General features: G+C 40.6%; 1 protein-coding gene and 1 long non-coding RNA gene across 8 annotated transcripts in view; one reads left to right on the top strand and one right to left on the bottom strand.

The window, feature by feature from the left end:
- The window catches only part of SVEP1 (sushi, von Willebrand factor type A, EGF and pentraxin domain containing 1), a 120,268-nt gene that overhangs the window by 94,863 nt on the left and 9,214 nt on the right, over positions 1-16,191 (top strand). For 3 of the 4 annotated variants that reach the window (XR_005255441.1, XM_038125171.1, XM_038125174.1), the window contains exons 39-47: positions 1,064-1,289; positions 2,377-2,532; positions 4,369-4,432; positions 5,135-5,308; positions 6,261-6,434; positions 6,858-7,031; positions 8,340-8,516; positions 9,882-10,052; positions 15,615-15,710. Coding sequence is in view for 3 of the 4 variants with exons in the window: in XM_038125171.1 (XP_037981099.1) it covers positions 1,064-1,289; positions 2,377-2,532; positions 4,369-4,432; positions 5,135-5,308; positions 6,261-6,434; positions 6,858-7,031; positions 8,340-8,516; positions 9,882-10,052; positions 15,615-15,710 (1,412 nt within the window). In the remaining variant the exon portion in view is untranslated. The remainder of the gene's footprint in view (positions 1-1,063; positions 1,290-2,376; positions 2,533-4,368; positions 4,433-5,134; positions 5,309-6,260; positions 6,435-6,857; positions 7,032-8,339; positions 8,517-9,881; positions 10,053-15,614; positions 15,711-16,191) is intronic. The other variant, XM_038125173.1, reaches the window with a different exon arrangement.
- LOC119695917 overlaps positions 9,917-16,191 on the bottom strand; it is a 52,411-nt gene continuing 46,136 nt past the window's right edge. For all 4 annotated transcript variants that reach the window (XR_005255443.1, XR_005255442.1, XR_005255445.1 and 1 more), the window contains 3 exons: positions 12,604-12,694; positions 11,068-11,174; positions 9,917-10,044 (listed from right to left, as the gene is read on the bottom strand). This is a non-coding gene — a long non-coding RNA (uncharacterized LOC119695917). The remainder of the gene's footprint in view (positions 10,045-11,067; positions 11,175-12,603; positions 12,695-16,191) is intronic.

The raw sequence follows: 16,191 nt of genomic DNA, 5'->3' as shown, positions 1-16,191 counted from the left end.
GACAAAGCCCACATTGCCATGCACTTTATAAAATATTATTTGGACCCTCAGGAAAGCTCCAGAAAGGCATTTCAGACTGCTGGGCTGATGCCTCCACTGATGTTAATTTCCCATTTCCATTTGCTTTCTTATTCTCCTCCACTGAAGCACTGTTTTCAACATATAGGGTTTTTTAGCAGGTGACAGCAACAGTCAGCAGGGTGTGCAGCTTCTCTCCTCTTGGCATTGTATTTATGGTTTCCTTCTGCTTCAGGTGCCTCTTGTAATACAAAGGTGCTTCTTGATATCCCTCTTCTCCCATTGTCTGCACTGCAGCACTGTGCTGTCTGGAGCACTGGAGCAAGTTACTCCTTTGTCAGATATGAGAAACTGAGGGTTTTTTGTTAATTTCCTGAAATGTATACACTGCAGATCTCTTTCTCCAAGATGAAGAAAGCCTTGGCCAAAGGGGAGACGTATTGTTGATGGTAAAAGCAAATAATGGTATGGGACAGAACTAGGACAGAGATGGCAGGTGGGTGAATTGAACAGTATCAGTCATTCCCATGAAACTTGAGCAAGGTGAAGGGAGTACTTTTGCTGCCCACTAGTAAACCCACTAGTGCAAGCCAGTTGAGTTGTTCTTCGTAAAGCACCATTGAGTCAGCCTTGGGTGTCTAAGCAAATGGTCTGTGTCAGGCTAAGGCTTGGTTTGTTCTTGGAAGAAAGTGAGATCATCTTTAGAATTGCTTGGTGCTCACACACTCTCTTTACCTCACCAAAGGCCCTTCTAGCAAAGAGATGGGCTTCCAGTACCCTCTGAGTACTAAAGCCACCAACTCATTTCCCATTGTGGTGCTACAGCAACATGAAACAACTGGAAATGAAGTCTGAAGTCTCCAGATCTTGCAACAAAATTAATTCAGTCCAGACATACTTATTAAAGGCTTACCTTGAAATAATTTTAAAAATCTCAAGACGTACTTATTAACAACTAATGCTGAAAAATTACTGTCCTGACTTTTTAATTTATGGGTCATTCCTAGCTGTGTCTCTGTGGTCAGGTCTTCATGCTGTGTTGCAGATGTCTGGAAGGCTACACAATGGCGACAGAAGTGGATATATGCACTTGCCAGGAAGATGGACAATGGTCCCCTCAAAGTATTTCCTGTTGCCCCAGAAAGTGTCCCCTTCCAGGAAATATCACTAATGTAATCGTACTTGGGAACAACTTCACTGTGAACACAAGCATCACTTTGTCATGTGTAGAAGGCTACACTCTGGTGGGAGCAAGCACATCTACATGCAAGGTATCGTTTTATTAGCAGAGTTTTATTCTGCTGGCCTTCTTGAATTCAGGAGTCTTTCTCATATCTTCCTTACTTTTTGGCCCTTAACTGGACACAACAAAAAAATCCAAAGCATATTCTGCAAAATATAATATGTTTAGTTGTTTCTCAATACAAACAATTATTTGTTTTCTGTGTATAGACTTTCAGAAATCAAAATATTTTATTTCTCCTTCCATCAAGAGCTGAGGCTGTCCTTTAGAAAAGCATTAATTTTATCACATGCCAGGCATTAAATCATGTCTGAGATTTTAAAAAAATATGTCCAAGATTTCTAATGTATTTTGAGGATTGCATGCAGACCTTTATCTCCGGAATAACAGGCAGCAGACATTTTAATCCACTGTAGACCTGAAGAAACTTGAATACTCTGTTAAAGAGCAAACATCCTAATCAGTTCCACTGGTAACCTCCTATCACATTAGCTGTGGACAGCCTCATCTTGAGTTTGTAAATAAACTTTTAAAGTCACTAGGTATGCTTGTATGAGAAAAGCTGAGCATGTGGGGGTTTGCAGAGTAAGTCTTTCTTATGAAATGTTTTCCCCCTCATTTTGCTGTTTCAAATATCTGTAGAAGTAGGAGTAGTTGTCTTTGACAAGTGTTTCTTCAGGTATCAGACTTCCCTTAATAAGTCAGAGAAGGCTGCTGAAGCACTTAGTCATGGTGTTAGACATTCAACCAGGAGAGAAATACAAAACATTAAATCAGGCAGATGTAGTTTTCATTCGTCTGATGTGTTCCCTGAGCGATTAGGTGACCTTGCACCAGTGAACTTGCATTTCCAAGCTTTTTCCCATTTAATTTTTTTGTTCCTTCTGCCTTTTAAATCTCAAGCTAAGTGTTCCTACCGAAGATAATGCCCGTCTAGGTTAGCATCTTAAAAATGTTACTTAAATTACCAAGTTTTATAAAGAATTGAACAGATAATATTATATCTGTACACCCACAGCAACTGGATGTTTCTACCATGATTTTTCTTTTTCAATTAGATATGATTGCACATATAAAGCAGTGCTCTTACATTTCTAATTGCATTTCTTTTTTAGGAAAATGGTGTTTGGGTGCCACCATTTTCTGATGACATCTGCAGTCCTGTGTCATGTGGAACTCCTGAGTCTCCAGAGCATGGATTTGTGGTTGGCACTAAATACAATTTCAAAGATGTGTCTCTTTATAAATGTGACTCTGGCTATGAATTACAAGTAAGCAAGCTCAAATCTCCAACACTGTAAACTTTAAGTTCTCATTTTCAGTTCCTGAGTGGTTGCTGTGGACTGCCTCATTCATTTTGACACCATAGAAGCTGGGTGTCTGCTGGTTTTATTATTGTCTGTAGATGGTTCATGCTATGTTTGGGGCAGCCTTTGAATGGCTTAAGGGTATAGTTGAAGCAAATATAAGAATCCTGTTCAGAGGTGTACCTGTCCAGCAGGTATCTTGCAGTATTTGAGTTTTCTTAACTGAAGTCCTCTGCAAATAACAGCATTACATATGCTTGTGATCATAAGTCACAGAAGAGTTAATTTCTCATGTACTCCCTTGACCTGGTTCCTTAGCCAGAGTTAGACTGCATTTTTTTTTACCAATTCGTAGTGTCCCAATCATTATGTCTGCATGCCAAGAGTTGTGCCTTCCAGACTTAAAGTTCCTCATAAACTCCACTGCCCTCAGTTCTATGACATTGCTAGATGGTATTAAAGTGATAGATCAAAGGCATTCCATTTTGTTCAAAGGCAGCTTTAGTCCCTGACGGAGGAGGAATCAAAGTTCTTTCCTGGCCATTGTTTTTATTACGGCTTTTATCCCCACCTGAGCTCTGAAACAGCATTGCTTTCCTAGTATCAGGATTCAGGCTAGCAAGTTCAGAGCTGCCTCAGGAGTGTTTTCAAAAGCTACAGTGAATTCAGAAATGACAGTAGGTTGCTGAGGTGCAGCATGATCTCCACTGTCCCCAGTGTTCCCAGAGTGAGACATGAGATGGTGAGATGTCTCCAGGACAGGAGCTCTTAATGCTGGTTTTGTGAGGGCCAAGCAGAATGCAGGATTGCACTTCCTTTGTACTGTTGTAACACCACTAACTAAGTAAGAACCTCATGCAAGTAAAATCACCCAGTCAGAAGTTAATTCACTCAGTCAAGTTAAAATAAGAGTCTGGAGAATGCTTAGGTGACAATGACTTTAATTTTCATTATGTTGTCAAATAGTGCAAATATGCAGTGAGGATGAAGGTGTTGGTCTTTACAAAAAAAGATAGAGTTGCTGTTTCAAATAGTTCTAGGAAGCAATAAACCAGTGTTGTTTTACAGAAATAAGCTCTTCCAAGTTTTGTAATCCAGTTTCGCCACCTAGTGTCAAACGGTATCCCTGCCGTAGAAGAGAAGTCCTGCTTTTTTCCTTTGGGAAGCAAAGTCCATTGGGTGTGATGCCGTACATGTCAAACAGCTGTTCTTTATCAATAGGTCTGCTTTGTAATAAAAGTACGTTACAGCAAGGGACATAATTAAATATTGTCCTCCATGTCTCTGAATAAAGTAAGAATTAAACCCTGGGCTATTAGGCTGTCCATAAAACTTGTATGTAAGAAAGAAATAATGTAATTTTTCGGCAAATATAACGAATGGGTGTTCGGGATGTGGTTAAATCAGCACATCATGTTTATCAAACACAAGCTTGTACAGTTGTTTAAAAATTGCTAGTTGAATTTCCTATAAGTGAGTCCTGAAAGGAGAAAAATTGTCATCACAACACATTCCTAGGCACAAGAATGATAAAAGAGTGACAAAAAAGACTCTGGAGATATAAGGACAAGAGAACTAACTGGCCCCACAAACTTTTGGTTTATAAAGGACACCCATCATTTTGCAGAAAGTTCTGCCATAAACTCCACTAGCAGACTTGGGCTGTGGCATTTAATTTTCTCTTTACATGGGTGGCACATGGAGAAAAAGCTTCCTCACCTTGCTGGATACTAAAGATGATGGGAGAAAAGAGTTAACTAAAGCAAAGTTGTTCTTTGTGCATTTTCTATTGTTTCACAGGGTGATGCAGAACGGACTTGCCAAGAAGACAAGCTTTGGAGTGGCACTGTGCCAGTGTGCAGAAGTATGTTCTACCCGAATCTATCGCTTAATGTTGGTCAAGGGTGATATCACACAACAGAAATCACTAATGCTCATTTTGCTTTATAACCCATACTGTCTGCATTTACCTAAATATTTTTGGTAAGTACCACTGGTAACAACCTGGAAGGGCAGAATTGCTGGTGTATGCAGGTAGCAGTGTGAAGAAAATCTCTACACCTTTCTGCCTTGCTCCTTTGCAGAGAACTTCCAGTCTGACACTTGAGGTCATGAGTTCTGCAGTTACTGAGAACCTCTGAACATGTTAGTTGCCAGGAGTCACATGTATTTAGCATCCTCCAGTGTAACTCTGTGGATATCATTCTCAAAGGCACTTCACTTCTCTGAGATGTCATTGATTGCAGTGCTGAAATCAAATTGCAGTTTCTACACAAATGTTTGCATGGACTTCAGCTGTTGGCTGAAAGAGGCAACAGTTTCCTAAGGCTTCCTGCCAATAGATTTTTTACTTTTAGTAAAAAATAGTCACAATAGATTTTTTACTTTTAGTATGAAGTGGAACCAGCAAGTATGATTCTGTCTGCTACTCAGGGACACATTCCTGGCAATGACCAGATAACTGCTGTGTTCTTTCCTGTTTCTCAGAGTAAAACCTGTGGAGGAGCTATGAATAGGACAAGCCATATACATTTTGTTTGACTGGAAAGTATTGCTTACATTACAGGAGTATCATGTGGACCCCCAGACATGATAGAAAATGGATCTGTTCAGGGAGAGGAGTTCCTGTTTGGCAGTGAAGTTTTTTACAGCTGTGACCCTGGCTTTGAACTACAGGGGCCAAGCAGAAGGATTTGCCACGTTGACAGAAAGTGGAGCCCTTCTGCCCCTACATGCATACGTAAGTAGCAAGCAGAGCAATGTGATGTCCAGGAAAGGTAGGGCAGGAGGAGGGTGTTTTGTCCGGCTTCCTCCCTGTCTTTCCCTCCAGCAAAGGGTCTGTAAGAGGAGGAGCCAGAGGAAAAGCTAGCCATACTTCTCTGATCAGAAGCAATCTCCTTTTGGCACATTGAAATCGCATAAAGCTAGAGAGGTGCTGAGATCAGTAGGGTAGGAATGTGGCCTGCTGTATCTGACTTGCCTTGAATTATGGTGTGCAGAGCCTTGGACATGTTCACCCCTGCCATGCCAAAGCAAGTATATCCTGGCCACTCAGTATGTCTGGATACCACAGATGTGCTCCCTAGGATCGAATCTTGGCTCCCTGTCAAGAAAATAACTAATTGAAGGAGCTTAGGAAGAAGGATTTATTGCTTATTTCATACAGCTTATAAATGAAATGCAAATATTTGTAGTCTTTACCAGAAAGTAATTTTCCATCTTTTCTTGCTGGTGTCATAGTTCTATGCCTTGCATTCTTCTCTCTCCCCTTTGATGAATTTACTTGGTCTCCACAGTGTGGAACAGGGGTCAAGATTCTGCTTAACTACTGCCATTGTTCTTGAGCACATTTTGAGATCATCTTCCACTGTAGGAGCACAAAGGGGACTGAAAATGCAGACTCAGGCATGCACAGAAGAAATATTCTGGATCTTCTGTTGGTTTGAAGATACCTCATATCTCATAACACCACCAAATACATTAAGACACGCTTTCATGTGTCTGCAATGTGAACGCCAGGAGAAAGGGCAGGAAAGGAATTGTGTAACTCTTCTCCATGTAACAGTTCACAGCTTCTTTGCGGCTGTCTTTCCATTAATTCAGGGTGAGAACAGAGATATCAGATAGTGCGTGATTCATAGAAAGAACAGTCTTCATTGTGTATAAAACCCAAAAGTTTTCTTCTCTCCTAGAAATTACTTGTGGGCTCCATCCCTTCATTGAAAAAGCAGAAGCCATTTCTACTGGAAGCACATACAGAAGTAATGTAACGTTTGTGTGCAGCTCTGGATACCATCTTGTTGGGCCCCAGAATATCACATGTCTTGCCAATGGGAGCTGGAGTAAGCCCTTGCCATTGTGTGAAGGTAACTGTTTGGTTTCATGTCCTGGAACATTCCAATCTGTGATAAGCAATAGCTCCTCCCTTATGCATGGATATCATACAATCCAGAGACTGAGTTGCTTCTGAAAAATGATTCTATAATGTGGGGTTTCTTGAGAACCTATCAGTGGCAAGAAAGAATGATTTCCATCTTTCTGCCCTACTGGCCCCAGTCTGAAGTCATAAATGTGCCCTCACTTCCTCATTTTGGTGGGGGTTTTCTCTGCCACCAGGAGAAGCTTCTTTCCTAGGCTGGCTACATTTCCTTCCCAAGGTTACTGAATCAATGTTCTTCATGATTTATAAGTCTGTGGTGACTTTTAACATATTGTGTTACTAATTCAGGAAATGTTTGAAGTCCAGGACAAAATATCAAGCAGAATTAATAAGACCCCTTCCTTTGCAGAGACCAGATGCAAAATTCCAGTTTCCTTGCTGAATGGGAAAGCAATTTATGAAAACAATACAGTTGGCAGTACAGTAAAATATCTCTGTGAAAGGGGATACAGCTTGGAAGGAGAACCAGCAGCAGAGTGCACAAGAGATGGAAGATGGAGTAATCCCTTGCCTCTCTGTAAACGTGTGTGTTTGCTTTGTAATGGAAAAGTTTTTGCAGAGAAACAACAGGGGCAGTTACTGAGACGAGTTAAAGCATTAATTTCTCTGAGTGTATTTTTGTGACAGTAAAAGAACAAGCTGTTCTTCTACATAGGTCCCTCTAGTTGGAAAGATGACATTAAATCGAGTTATTATAGTCAAACAGTTGATATATAGTAGAAGCAGGTGAGAGAATCATTTGGAGGAGAAGGCAAAAGGGAGACTTTATTGTTGTCCACAAGTGACATATTGACAGGGTGCAAAGGAAAAAGTGCCAGATTCTTCTCAGAGTTGCACAGTAGTAGAGTGAAATGCAGTCCACACTAGTTGCAACAAAGGAAGCTCCAGTGAAGTTTTTGAAGAAACTTTTTGCCATCAACAGAGTCAAACAGAGGAGCAGAGACACAGAGAGGACATGAGATCTCCATCCACAGAGTTACTCAAATTTAACTCAAATTTCTGATCAGGTTCCAGAGCAACTTCTGACCTAGCTGACCCTCCTTAGAGAAGCAGGTTGGACTTAATGGCTGTATAAATTCTTCTGCAATTCTGTGAAATAGTGTGCTATGTACATGTGCACTGTACCCACACACCCACAATAGCCTTTGTTGTTGCTCTATGTGTCTGTAACTAATTTTATGACCTAGTGTAGTCTTAGGATGGTTAATTTAGACATCTAATTTTTGTATTACAAAGTATTTATTCATTTTTAGTATCAAGAAACTGACACAAATCTCTGCTCTTTATAGAGCCAATATTTTCCACATTGGTGATGAGATCAATAGACCATGCAAAAATAGCCCAGCAAGCTTACAGCCAACAATAAATAAAATTAGAGAGATTCTAAACTCTAATGAGTGTCACAGTAAGTTTCTAATCAAACATCTGAATTTTTGCTGCTCTTTATTGGTCCAGCCCCTCTGAACATGAAGGAGGATAGGTCTAGTTCTCTTTAATAGAAAGGTTATGGTAAACAGGAAGGACAAAAGAGAATGGTTTCACAGTAACGAAGTAGGATATTTCTCACTTGAATCTGTAGTATGCCCTCTCCTGGCATCAGCAGAACATGGTAGCAAGCCATGTGACAGCAGTGAATTAGAAAATTTTTAATTATTATTTTATTACCCAAATCTCATCATTTCAAATCAAATTACAAATTGAGCTCACATACAGCATCCATTTCTTCTTATGTGTTTTGGGTTTGAAATTTGCAGAAACTATTCTAAAGTGGTCTCTCTTCCTTCGTCTCTTTTTCTTTCCTTCTTTTCCCTCATATCCTTACTTTGAACAGCAAACCCGTGTCCTGTGCCTTTCATAATCCCAGAGAATGCCCTTCTGTCAGAGGTGGATTTTCATGTTGGCCAGAATGTATCCATCAGGTGCAGGGAAGGCTACCAGCTGAAAGGGCAGTCTGTGATCACCTGCAATGCTGATGAGACCTGGACTCCAGCCACAGCTAAGTGTGAAAGTAAGTACAAGACACACTGTTCCACAGGGATTGGTACTTTCCAGAGGACTCTTAAGAAGCTCTAGAGAAGAGCTGTGTCTTCTTTCCTTCTAATAGAGTTTTCATTAAGAAGGACTCAGAATACATCTGTGTGGGTTGGTGCTTCAACAGTACTCATTCTACTATTTACTAGGCCCTTCTGTAAAGGTATTCTTAATTTACCTTTTGCAAGCCCTGGAGCTGGGTTGGTTGTTGGATACCCTAAATACCCTAAGAATGATTCCCATGAGATCATGGGTGATGAGACAAGAGTTGCAGAAAAAGGTGCTGCTTTTTATTGTATTTATTGATACTGACAGAAGGCAGTGTCCTTTTGCAAGCATGTTGGAAAGCCTTTTGTTGGAAGCCTTTTGCTTCTTGCAAGCAATACTGTTTAGACCCGTGGGATCACAGAATGGCTTGGGTTGGAAAGGACGTTTAAGATCATCTAGTTCCAATGCCTCTGCCATGGGTAGGGATGCCATTCATTAAATTAGGTTGCTCAGGGTCCCATCCAACCTGGCGTTGAACACTTACAGGTATGGGGCATCCACAGCTTCCTTGGGCAACCTGTTCCAGCACCTAATCACTGTCTGGATAAAGGATTTCTTTCTAATATCTAAACTAAACATGCCTTCTTTCAGTTTAAAACTATCACCTCTTGTTCTGTGTCTATCTTCCCATATAAATACTACCTCCTTTTAATAAAACCCCTTAAGGAACTGGAAGGTTGAAATGAGGTCTCCCTGAAGCCTTTTCCTGGATCCATGCTGAATAATCCCAGCTCTCTTTACCTGTCTGGTAGGAGAGATGCTCAATCCTTCTGATCATTTCTGTGTCCCTCCTCTGTACCCACTCTTTCTTGTACTGAGGACCCCAGAGATGGATGCAGCACTCCAGATGGGGTCTCACAAGGGCAGAATGGAGTGAGATAATCCCCTCTCTCACCCTGCTGGTCACACTTCTTTTGACGGAGCCCTGGATACCAGTGGCTTTCAGGCTGCATCCAAAAATGCAGCTGTTGGCTCATGTCCAGCCTCTCACCATGAAGAACCCCCAAGCCCTTCTCAGGGTTGCTCTCAGTGAGTTGCTTCTTCTCCCAGGCTGTATTCACACTTGGTATTGCCCTGACCTGAGTGCAGCACTTTGCACTTGGACTTGTTGAACATCATGGGATTCTCAGGAGCCCATTTCTTAAGTTTGTCCAGATCCTTGGACTCCATTGCTGATTTACCACCAGAGGTGTGTCTGTGACACCTCCCCCTGGACAGCATTGTCTCCAGAGTTAAAACCTGTGTCATGTAGGCTCTGCAGCTCACCAACATCTGGATGGTTTCTTTTGTTTAGAGATATCTTGCGGTCCCCCAGCTCATGTAGAGAATGCTCTGATTCGTGGTAGCTTCTATCAGTATGGAGACATGATCACCTATTCATGCTACAGTGGGTACATGCTGGAAGGGCCCCTGCGGAGTATTTGCTTGGAAAATGGAACATGGACAACACCACCTACCTGCAAAGGTAAGTATTTTTTACTAACAGAATGATAGCTTAACTTGCCGTAAACACAGAGGTGTCATACTTAGTGCAATAAAAATGAAAGTGAAATTTTGGCTAGTTTTAGTGCAGTCATATTTTCACTCATGGCATTTAATTCCAGGTTATTGCTTTATTTCCAATTTAAAGAGAAGGCTTCCATAATTTTTTTCTTTAGTCCTAGCTAGTTTCTTTTGCTACAGTGTTGTGTCTCACACCTAGGATGTTTTCTCGTGACATCTTTTGCAAGAAAGTGACAGAACTAGCCATCTTCCGGACAAGCTGACCTGTTTCAGATAAGCAATGCCAGTCAGTTTTTCACAGTTAAAAACTGAACACTGCAGGAACAAAATAGAACAAATGGGTTCTTAGTCCCTCACTATGTTTAAAGTGTGGCAGCTCCTTAAAGAGAATTTGCAATAAGAGGAAGATTAATATAGCTCACTAAATAATACACACTGAGCACTCTAGAAAATTCACAGAATTAACAATATACCAGGCTTTCTACACTTGGCATATCAGCAGGTATTTGTTATTTCTTGGTCTGTTGAGCTAAAACATTCACTTTTTTAAAGCCAAGAGTTAACTCTTCCATTTAGAAGATTCAAATAAAAAGTTTTGAAGAGAAAATGAGGGAAACAAAAAACGGAAGAGAAAATAAACTCAACAATAAAAAACATGTATTAGCACATTCAAATACTAACTTAAAGCCATGGATGAGGCACAGCAAAAGAGCTCAGGGTCATAGGGCTTTGGTAGAAGAGATCTTGTCATCTGCCATTTCCATGTCAGAAGCTTGGCTTGTCCTCTGCTCCTGGGTAGCTGTGGAGCAGGGAGTTAGCTGCACCCTGAAGTCTTATTTCAGACTGTGGAACAGCCACCATGACAAATGAGCTTTAGGTATTCCATTTAGAAAACAGAAAACCTTACAACACAGCAGTGGCCAGTCATGAGCAGCCTCATTCCTCTTCACACAGAAGAAAAGTTCGAAGACACTCACCTGGGAGCATTGGAGTAATTATCAGAATTGTCAGGTCAGCCTCTCCTGCAAGTCTCCACTCCCCATGTCAAAATACAAGCAACAGTTCTTCCTTCCTCAGAGAGTTTCTGTTTAGGTCAGAAGCCATTTGGAGATGGAGGATTATATACTGTGCTAAGCCTGGCAAATCATCGACCCCTCACTAGTTTTTTTTATATGAATTCTGACAGCAAAATATTATGAATGCTGATACCTAAGTAAGTTGAGTTACCCTACTCTATGAAAGCAGGCACTCACATAAATTCCTGTATCTGATAGTTATAACGTCTTGCCTAAAAATCAGGGATCAGTAGAACATTTTGATGAGAACCAGAACCAAAGAAGAAGGCTTGCAGCTCCTGAGTATTTCAGGGATAGAGTAGCTTCTCCTGAGAAACAGGTTTGTCTCGGGTCTGTGACCGTGGCTTGCCCACTAGCATGAACAACTACCCATCACGCAGCCAAGTAGAGAAGATTTGAAGGAAAAGCAACTGAGTTACTTCAGTTGTCATGATGTATCCAAACATCCTGTTGGAAATTTGCACTCCCAAAGCACCAGGCTGTTTCTGAAAAGTTTATATTTATAAACTGTGATGGCTACAGAATTCAAGGGATCTCTGCATCATAGCTACTTTGCCAAAGCTGGAATTCAGTAGCAACATTTTTTGGATATTATCTGTTCCAATTGTAGCACTTTGAATTGTTCAACTGTCCTTTTAATATCACCAGCTCCACTTTGTATTCTTATTTAATATTTTTTAGTTACAAAGAACTCTTTTATGCCAAAGGATGCAATTGTCTGCTAAGAAAGGTTCATGCCACTGGTCACCAGGAACCAAGAAGGCTAATCTGCAAAGCACTGTCAAACATTTTGTTTGCAACACTGCAATATCTACTGGGACTGTTCAGAGGAATAAGTACTAGGGAAAATTATTTTTAAAAAATGCAGTGAAGAGGTGGAGACATGATAAAGATGGAAAACAAAGCAGAATAATCTGTGTATTAAGGGAGGGGAATAACAATTTCCCTCCTCTTTTCTAAAAGAGGACTTTAAAAGAACTAAAGATGTTTCTGAGAGGACTGTCCTGCATTTTCATGACACATGTCAAAATGATCTTTCAAAACTGCTTTATAATTCATGTAAGTGATTTTCCTAACAAAAGTCCTACAGGACCCAAGCCTTTGTGGTCTACATCAGAAACTACATGAAAGCACTCTTTGTAATGACTCATGCTGCATTCCTTGTTTATGGCTGTGTGAGTTGATTATTAATGTGTTCTAAGCCTGCTTGAAACGTTCTGTCCCAGTTGAACAGGTTTGTTAATGTAAATATTATAATTAAAAAGCAGACTTCTTTGGAAGAGCTCTCACCACAGCTGCACTTGCCTGAATCACCACTGGTTAGAGGTTGCTGGCCAGATTCTGATCTGAGTTTCAGGGGTGAGAAGTATTAGCCTCGATCTGCTCATTGTAAATATCTGCAGGACTCGTTAGGCTGCACAGATGCACACAGCTTACCTGACTCCAGTTTCTTCTTTCTGAAGTGCTCTAAAATTCTTGTCTGTTTGCCCTCTTCACGTTTTGCTGACTCTGAGTGGTCCATGTGGAGCTGTCAACAAGAAAGTTTGTACCCCATCAGCAAATAAGAACATTATGAGAGGGAAGCAGGGGCCTGAGGAAATTGTTCACTTGCAACCACAAGGAAGCATTTTGCAAAGCTGAAAACAGATAACAGAATTAATTTTTCCCTTCTGGCACGTTTGATTTGCAACAGTGCAATGCTTTTGTGTCCTGTGTAAATAAATTTACAAGAGGATGTCAAAAGATTGGTACCATGGATGTGAGATTTGCTACCATTAACTAAAGTCAATTGATCATTTCTGGTCTCTCCCCAGCACATCAGGACTGTATTTGCTTGCTTTTACAATAGACAAAAAAAAAAAAAAATCTCAGCTTAAATTCCAGTCCAAATCATTTTTCTAGTCTTGTCCATTGATAAGAATAATCCTCACAGACATAGACAAGTAGTCTTTGCTTGCCTAAATTGGTGTATAACAAGTGCACACCTAGGGATGATACATTCTCACTCAGTTTCATAACCAGGATCTGGGCGGAAACCCAGGAAAAGCCTATCTCTACCTGACATCTGATTGCTGAGTAGCAATTTTTGTAACTCATGAAATATCTGCATCTCTTACATTAACAGAGAGGAAGAATATTTCAGAGACTTTATTTCATGAGCTTTGAATTTAATGTGGGACATCATTTATACATGAATCTTTTATCTCACATCCCATTATACATTAGTGCAATATTGTTTAAGTGGTATAGATCACACAAAGCTTTAAATGGTTCTTCCGTTGCAGAAAAGAAACCTGTTTGGCACACTATTCTGCTTTAGTCAACACCCAGAGACAAGCTGTCTGTGTAGTAATAGATATTTTTACAAGAAAAACTTTCAAAATCACTGTTAAAATATTGCAAATTATGTTAATCTTTCAGAGGGCTCTTCCCCTTCTCATTATCAGCTGACACTTGATGGGAAGGCTCTTGAGACTGAAAAATAACATGGCAGAGCTTTGGCCTCATTTCAACAGACTCCAAGCTGTAGTTTGCATTTTGTCATGGCTTAGCTGCAGGAGTGACTCAAGTTTGTCTCTCTGAGGGAAAGATTTGCATTCTTTCCAATGGGGATTTCAGGTCAGAGCAGTGTTTCAGTGTGCCAATCCACTGTTTGTATTTGATGCTAACAAACACTCAAAGCTTAAATGCATATTTTGCTCACCTAATAAGTAATTAACAATAGCAGTTCAGATGCAATTAGGAGTTCAGATTGAGTTTCCTGAGATTACTGTCAGTCTGATTACTTATTTGTTCTGTTGTATTGTCTTGAAGACACAATTTTTCATTTTCTCTAGATGGTATGTACACCAACATGAGAAAGATTATGCTTCCTCCAACAATCTTTAAGTATAGCATGTTTGTGCATAGCTTTCACCTGATTTTCTAAAGTAGTCCTGGTTTCTGTGGATGTATATGACAAGAGATGGTACAGTGTCATAGAAGTTGTCGGAACTCAGAATGTCTCACAGACATTCTCGGATGTTCCAGACCCAGGTCAAAAGCATCTGAGACCCTGGCATGCAGCCAGAGACCCCTGTGGCTTTGAATCTGACCCATGGAACAGTTTACCAACTTTGCAGGAAGAACAAGAAGTCACAAAAGTTTAGATATTGTAGTAGAAGTAGTCACGAAGTAAAGGGTAGGATTTCTGAGTGCTGTACAGGGGGGTTTTAAGCCTTGTACGCAGGGGTCCAGGTTTTGTACATGGGGGTCGGGAGATCTAAGATGGAGGGACTTGGGTGTGCCCTGTCCTCTTTCTTTCTCCTTCCTAGCCTCCGTGTCTTTGGTGGTGTTGGCACTCACAGATTGGTTTAGAGTAGAAAGTCACCATTCAATATAGATAGTAGGCATTGGAGAAAAAGCATAAACATGTAGTACGTAATATATGATATAAAAGATGGCACCAGCCCCCTGAGAGGGCAGTGTGCCTTTGTCTGAGCTGCTGAATGGGCCACAGCAGTTCAGGGAGAAGAATCTTGTAGATAACCAACAATAAACAACCTTGAGAACAGACAACAGAAGACTACTGAGTCTTTCTTCGAAGGCACGGGTTGGAGGAGGGACTTTTCCATCTTTCGGGGTCATCCCAATCCGGGGGTGAAACCCCACAAGAAGTGACAAAGACGTCCAAAGTCTGTCCAGCCCAGGCACCATATTGGCCCAGCATGATAGACTCCACTCCAAATTCCTCACTTTTATGATCAGGTGCTTATTAATAGGAATGGAAGCTGAGGTGCTCCAGTCAGCATGAATGCTAGGTGAGGTTTGTAGTTACAGTTTGAGTTCCAGAGATGAACACTTACTGTGCCACTGCTACACCCTTTTTGGTCACTTCTCATTATGGTGGATGATAGTGCAGTAAAAATTGCCTGTTTTTATCACACAGTTAATCTTACTTTAGACACAATGTATATTATGCAAGATAGCATTATCTTGATGTTTCATACCAAGGTTAGAAGAAAGCTTGATTCTATTCCAGAGTCAATTTACCTCACCCTGGGGGAAGGGGTGAGGGGGGTAATAGGTTTTTATGATTAATTTTATGGGTATTTTCATTTTGTTTTACAAAAGTTAGTGGGAAAAACAGATAAAGAATAGTGTCACCCTTGAAACACTATCCAAATAATTTATTCAACTATAAATATGTCTACATTTTCATTCTTTCTGTGGACAATCTTTTGATTATCTTAATGATTCCCACACTCTTGCTTACAGTACCTAATCAAACACACAAAGCCAGAAGATGATGTAACTTTTGAAATCAAAGTCAAGCAATGTTTCTGAACTTCACTGCATTTGATTGTTCTGCTCTAAGGTTTACAACTGCAAAGGTCTGTGCAAGATGCTGAGTTACTAGGCTTCTAATTCACTGTCCAGAGTTTGTAATGAAATTGCGGTGTTTCCAGCTGTCTGCCGGTTCCCGTGCCAGAACGGCGGCGTCTGCGAGCGACCCAACGCCTGCTCGTGTCCGGATGGCTGGATGGGCCGTCTCTGTGAAGAGCGTATGTATATCATCCCTAACAGTAATCCTAAGGGTGTTGTTGGTAAGACAGATGAATTTACTGCACTGAATCAGAAGAAGCATAAGAGATAAAACCATAAAAATCATTAATATATTTTGCTTTACAAATGAAAGCGATCAGAAAGGTATATACTTAGCTTGTTTCTAGAAAAATAACTATTCCCTTACATCTGCAAAGCAAAACAAGCATTTTTTAAATTGATGTGATTTTGTTTCTGGGTACTCTTTCACTGTGGTTGAAGAACACCTTGTTTCAGTTCTCCAAAGTCTGTTTCTTATAGCAATACCTGATAGTTTTGGGGAATGAACAGGGATTAGAACAGAAGAGATGTGAGTGTTCTGCTGGTGGCTGCATTAGTTTCTTGGCCTCTATTTTTATCAGTCTGTGGTTATGAACCTCATCAGTTCATGTTCAAATAATGTAATGTGTCACATTTTCCATGCTGTCACTCCTGACCTGT

Source organism: Motacilla alba, chromosome Z (genome assembly GCF_015832195.1).
Source record: "Motacilla alba alba isolate MOTALB_02 chromosome Z, Motacilla_alba_V1.0_pri, whole genome shotgun sequence".
Lineage (NCBI taxonomy): Eukaryota > Metazoa > Chordata > Aves > Passeriformes > Motacillidae > Motacilla > Motacilla alba.
This window is presented reverse-complemented; position numbering and strand designations above follow the sequence as displayed.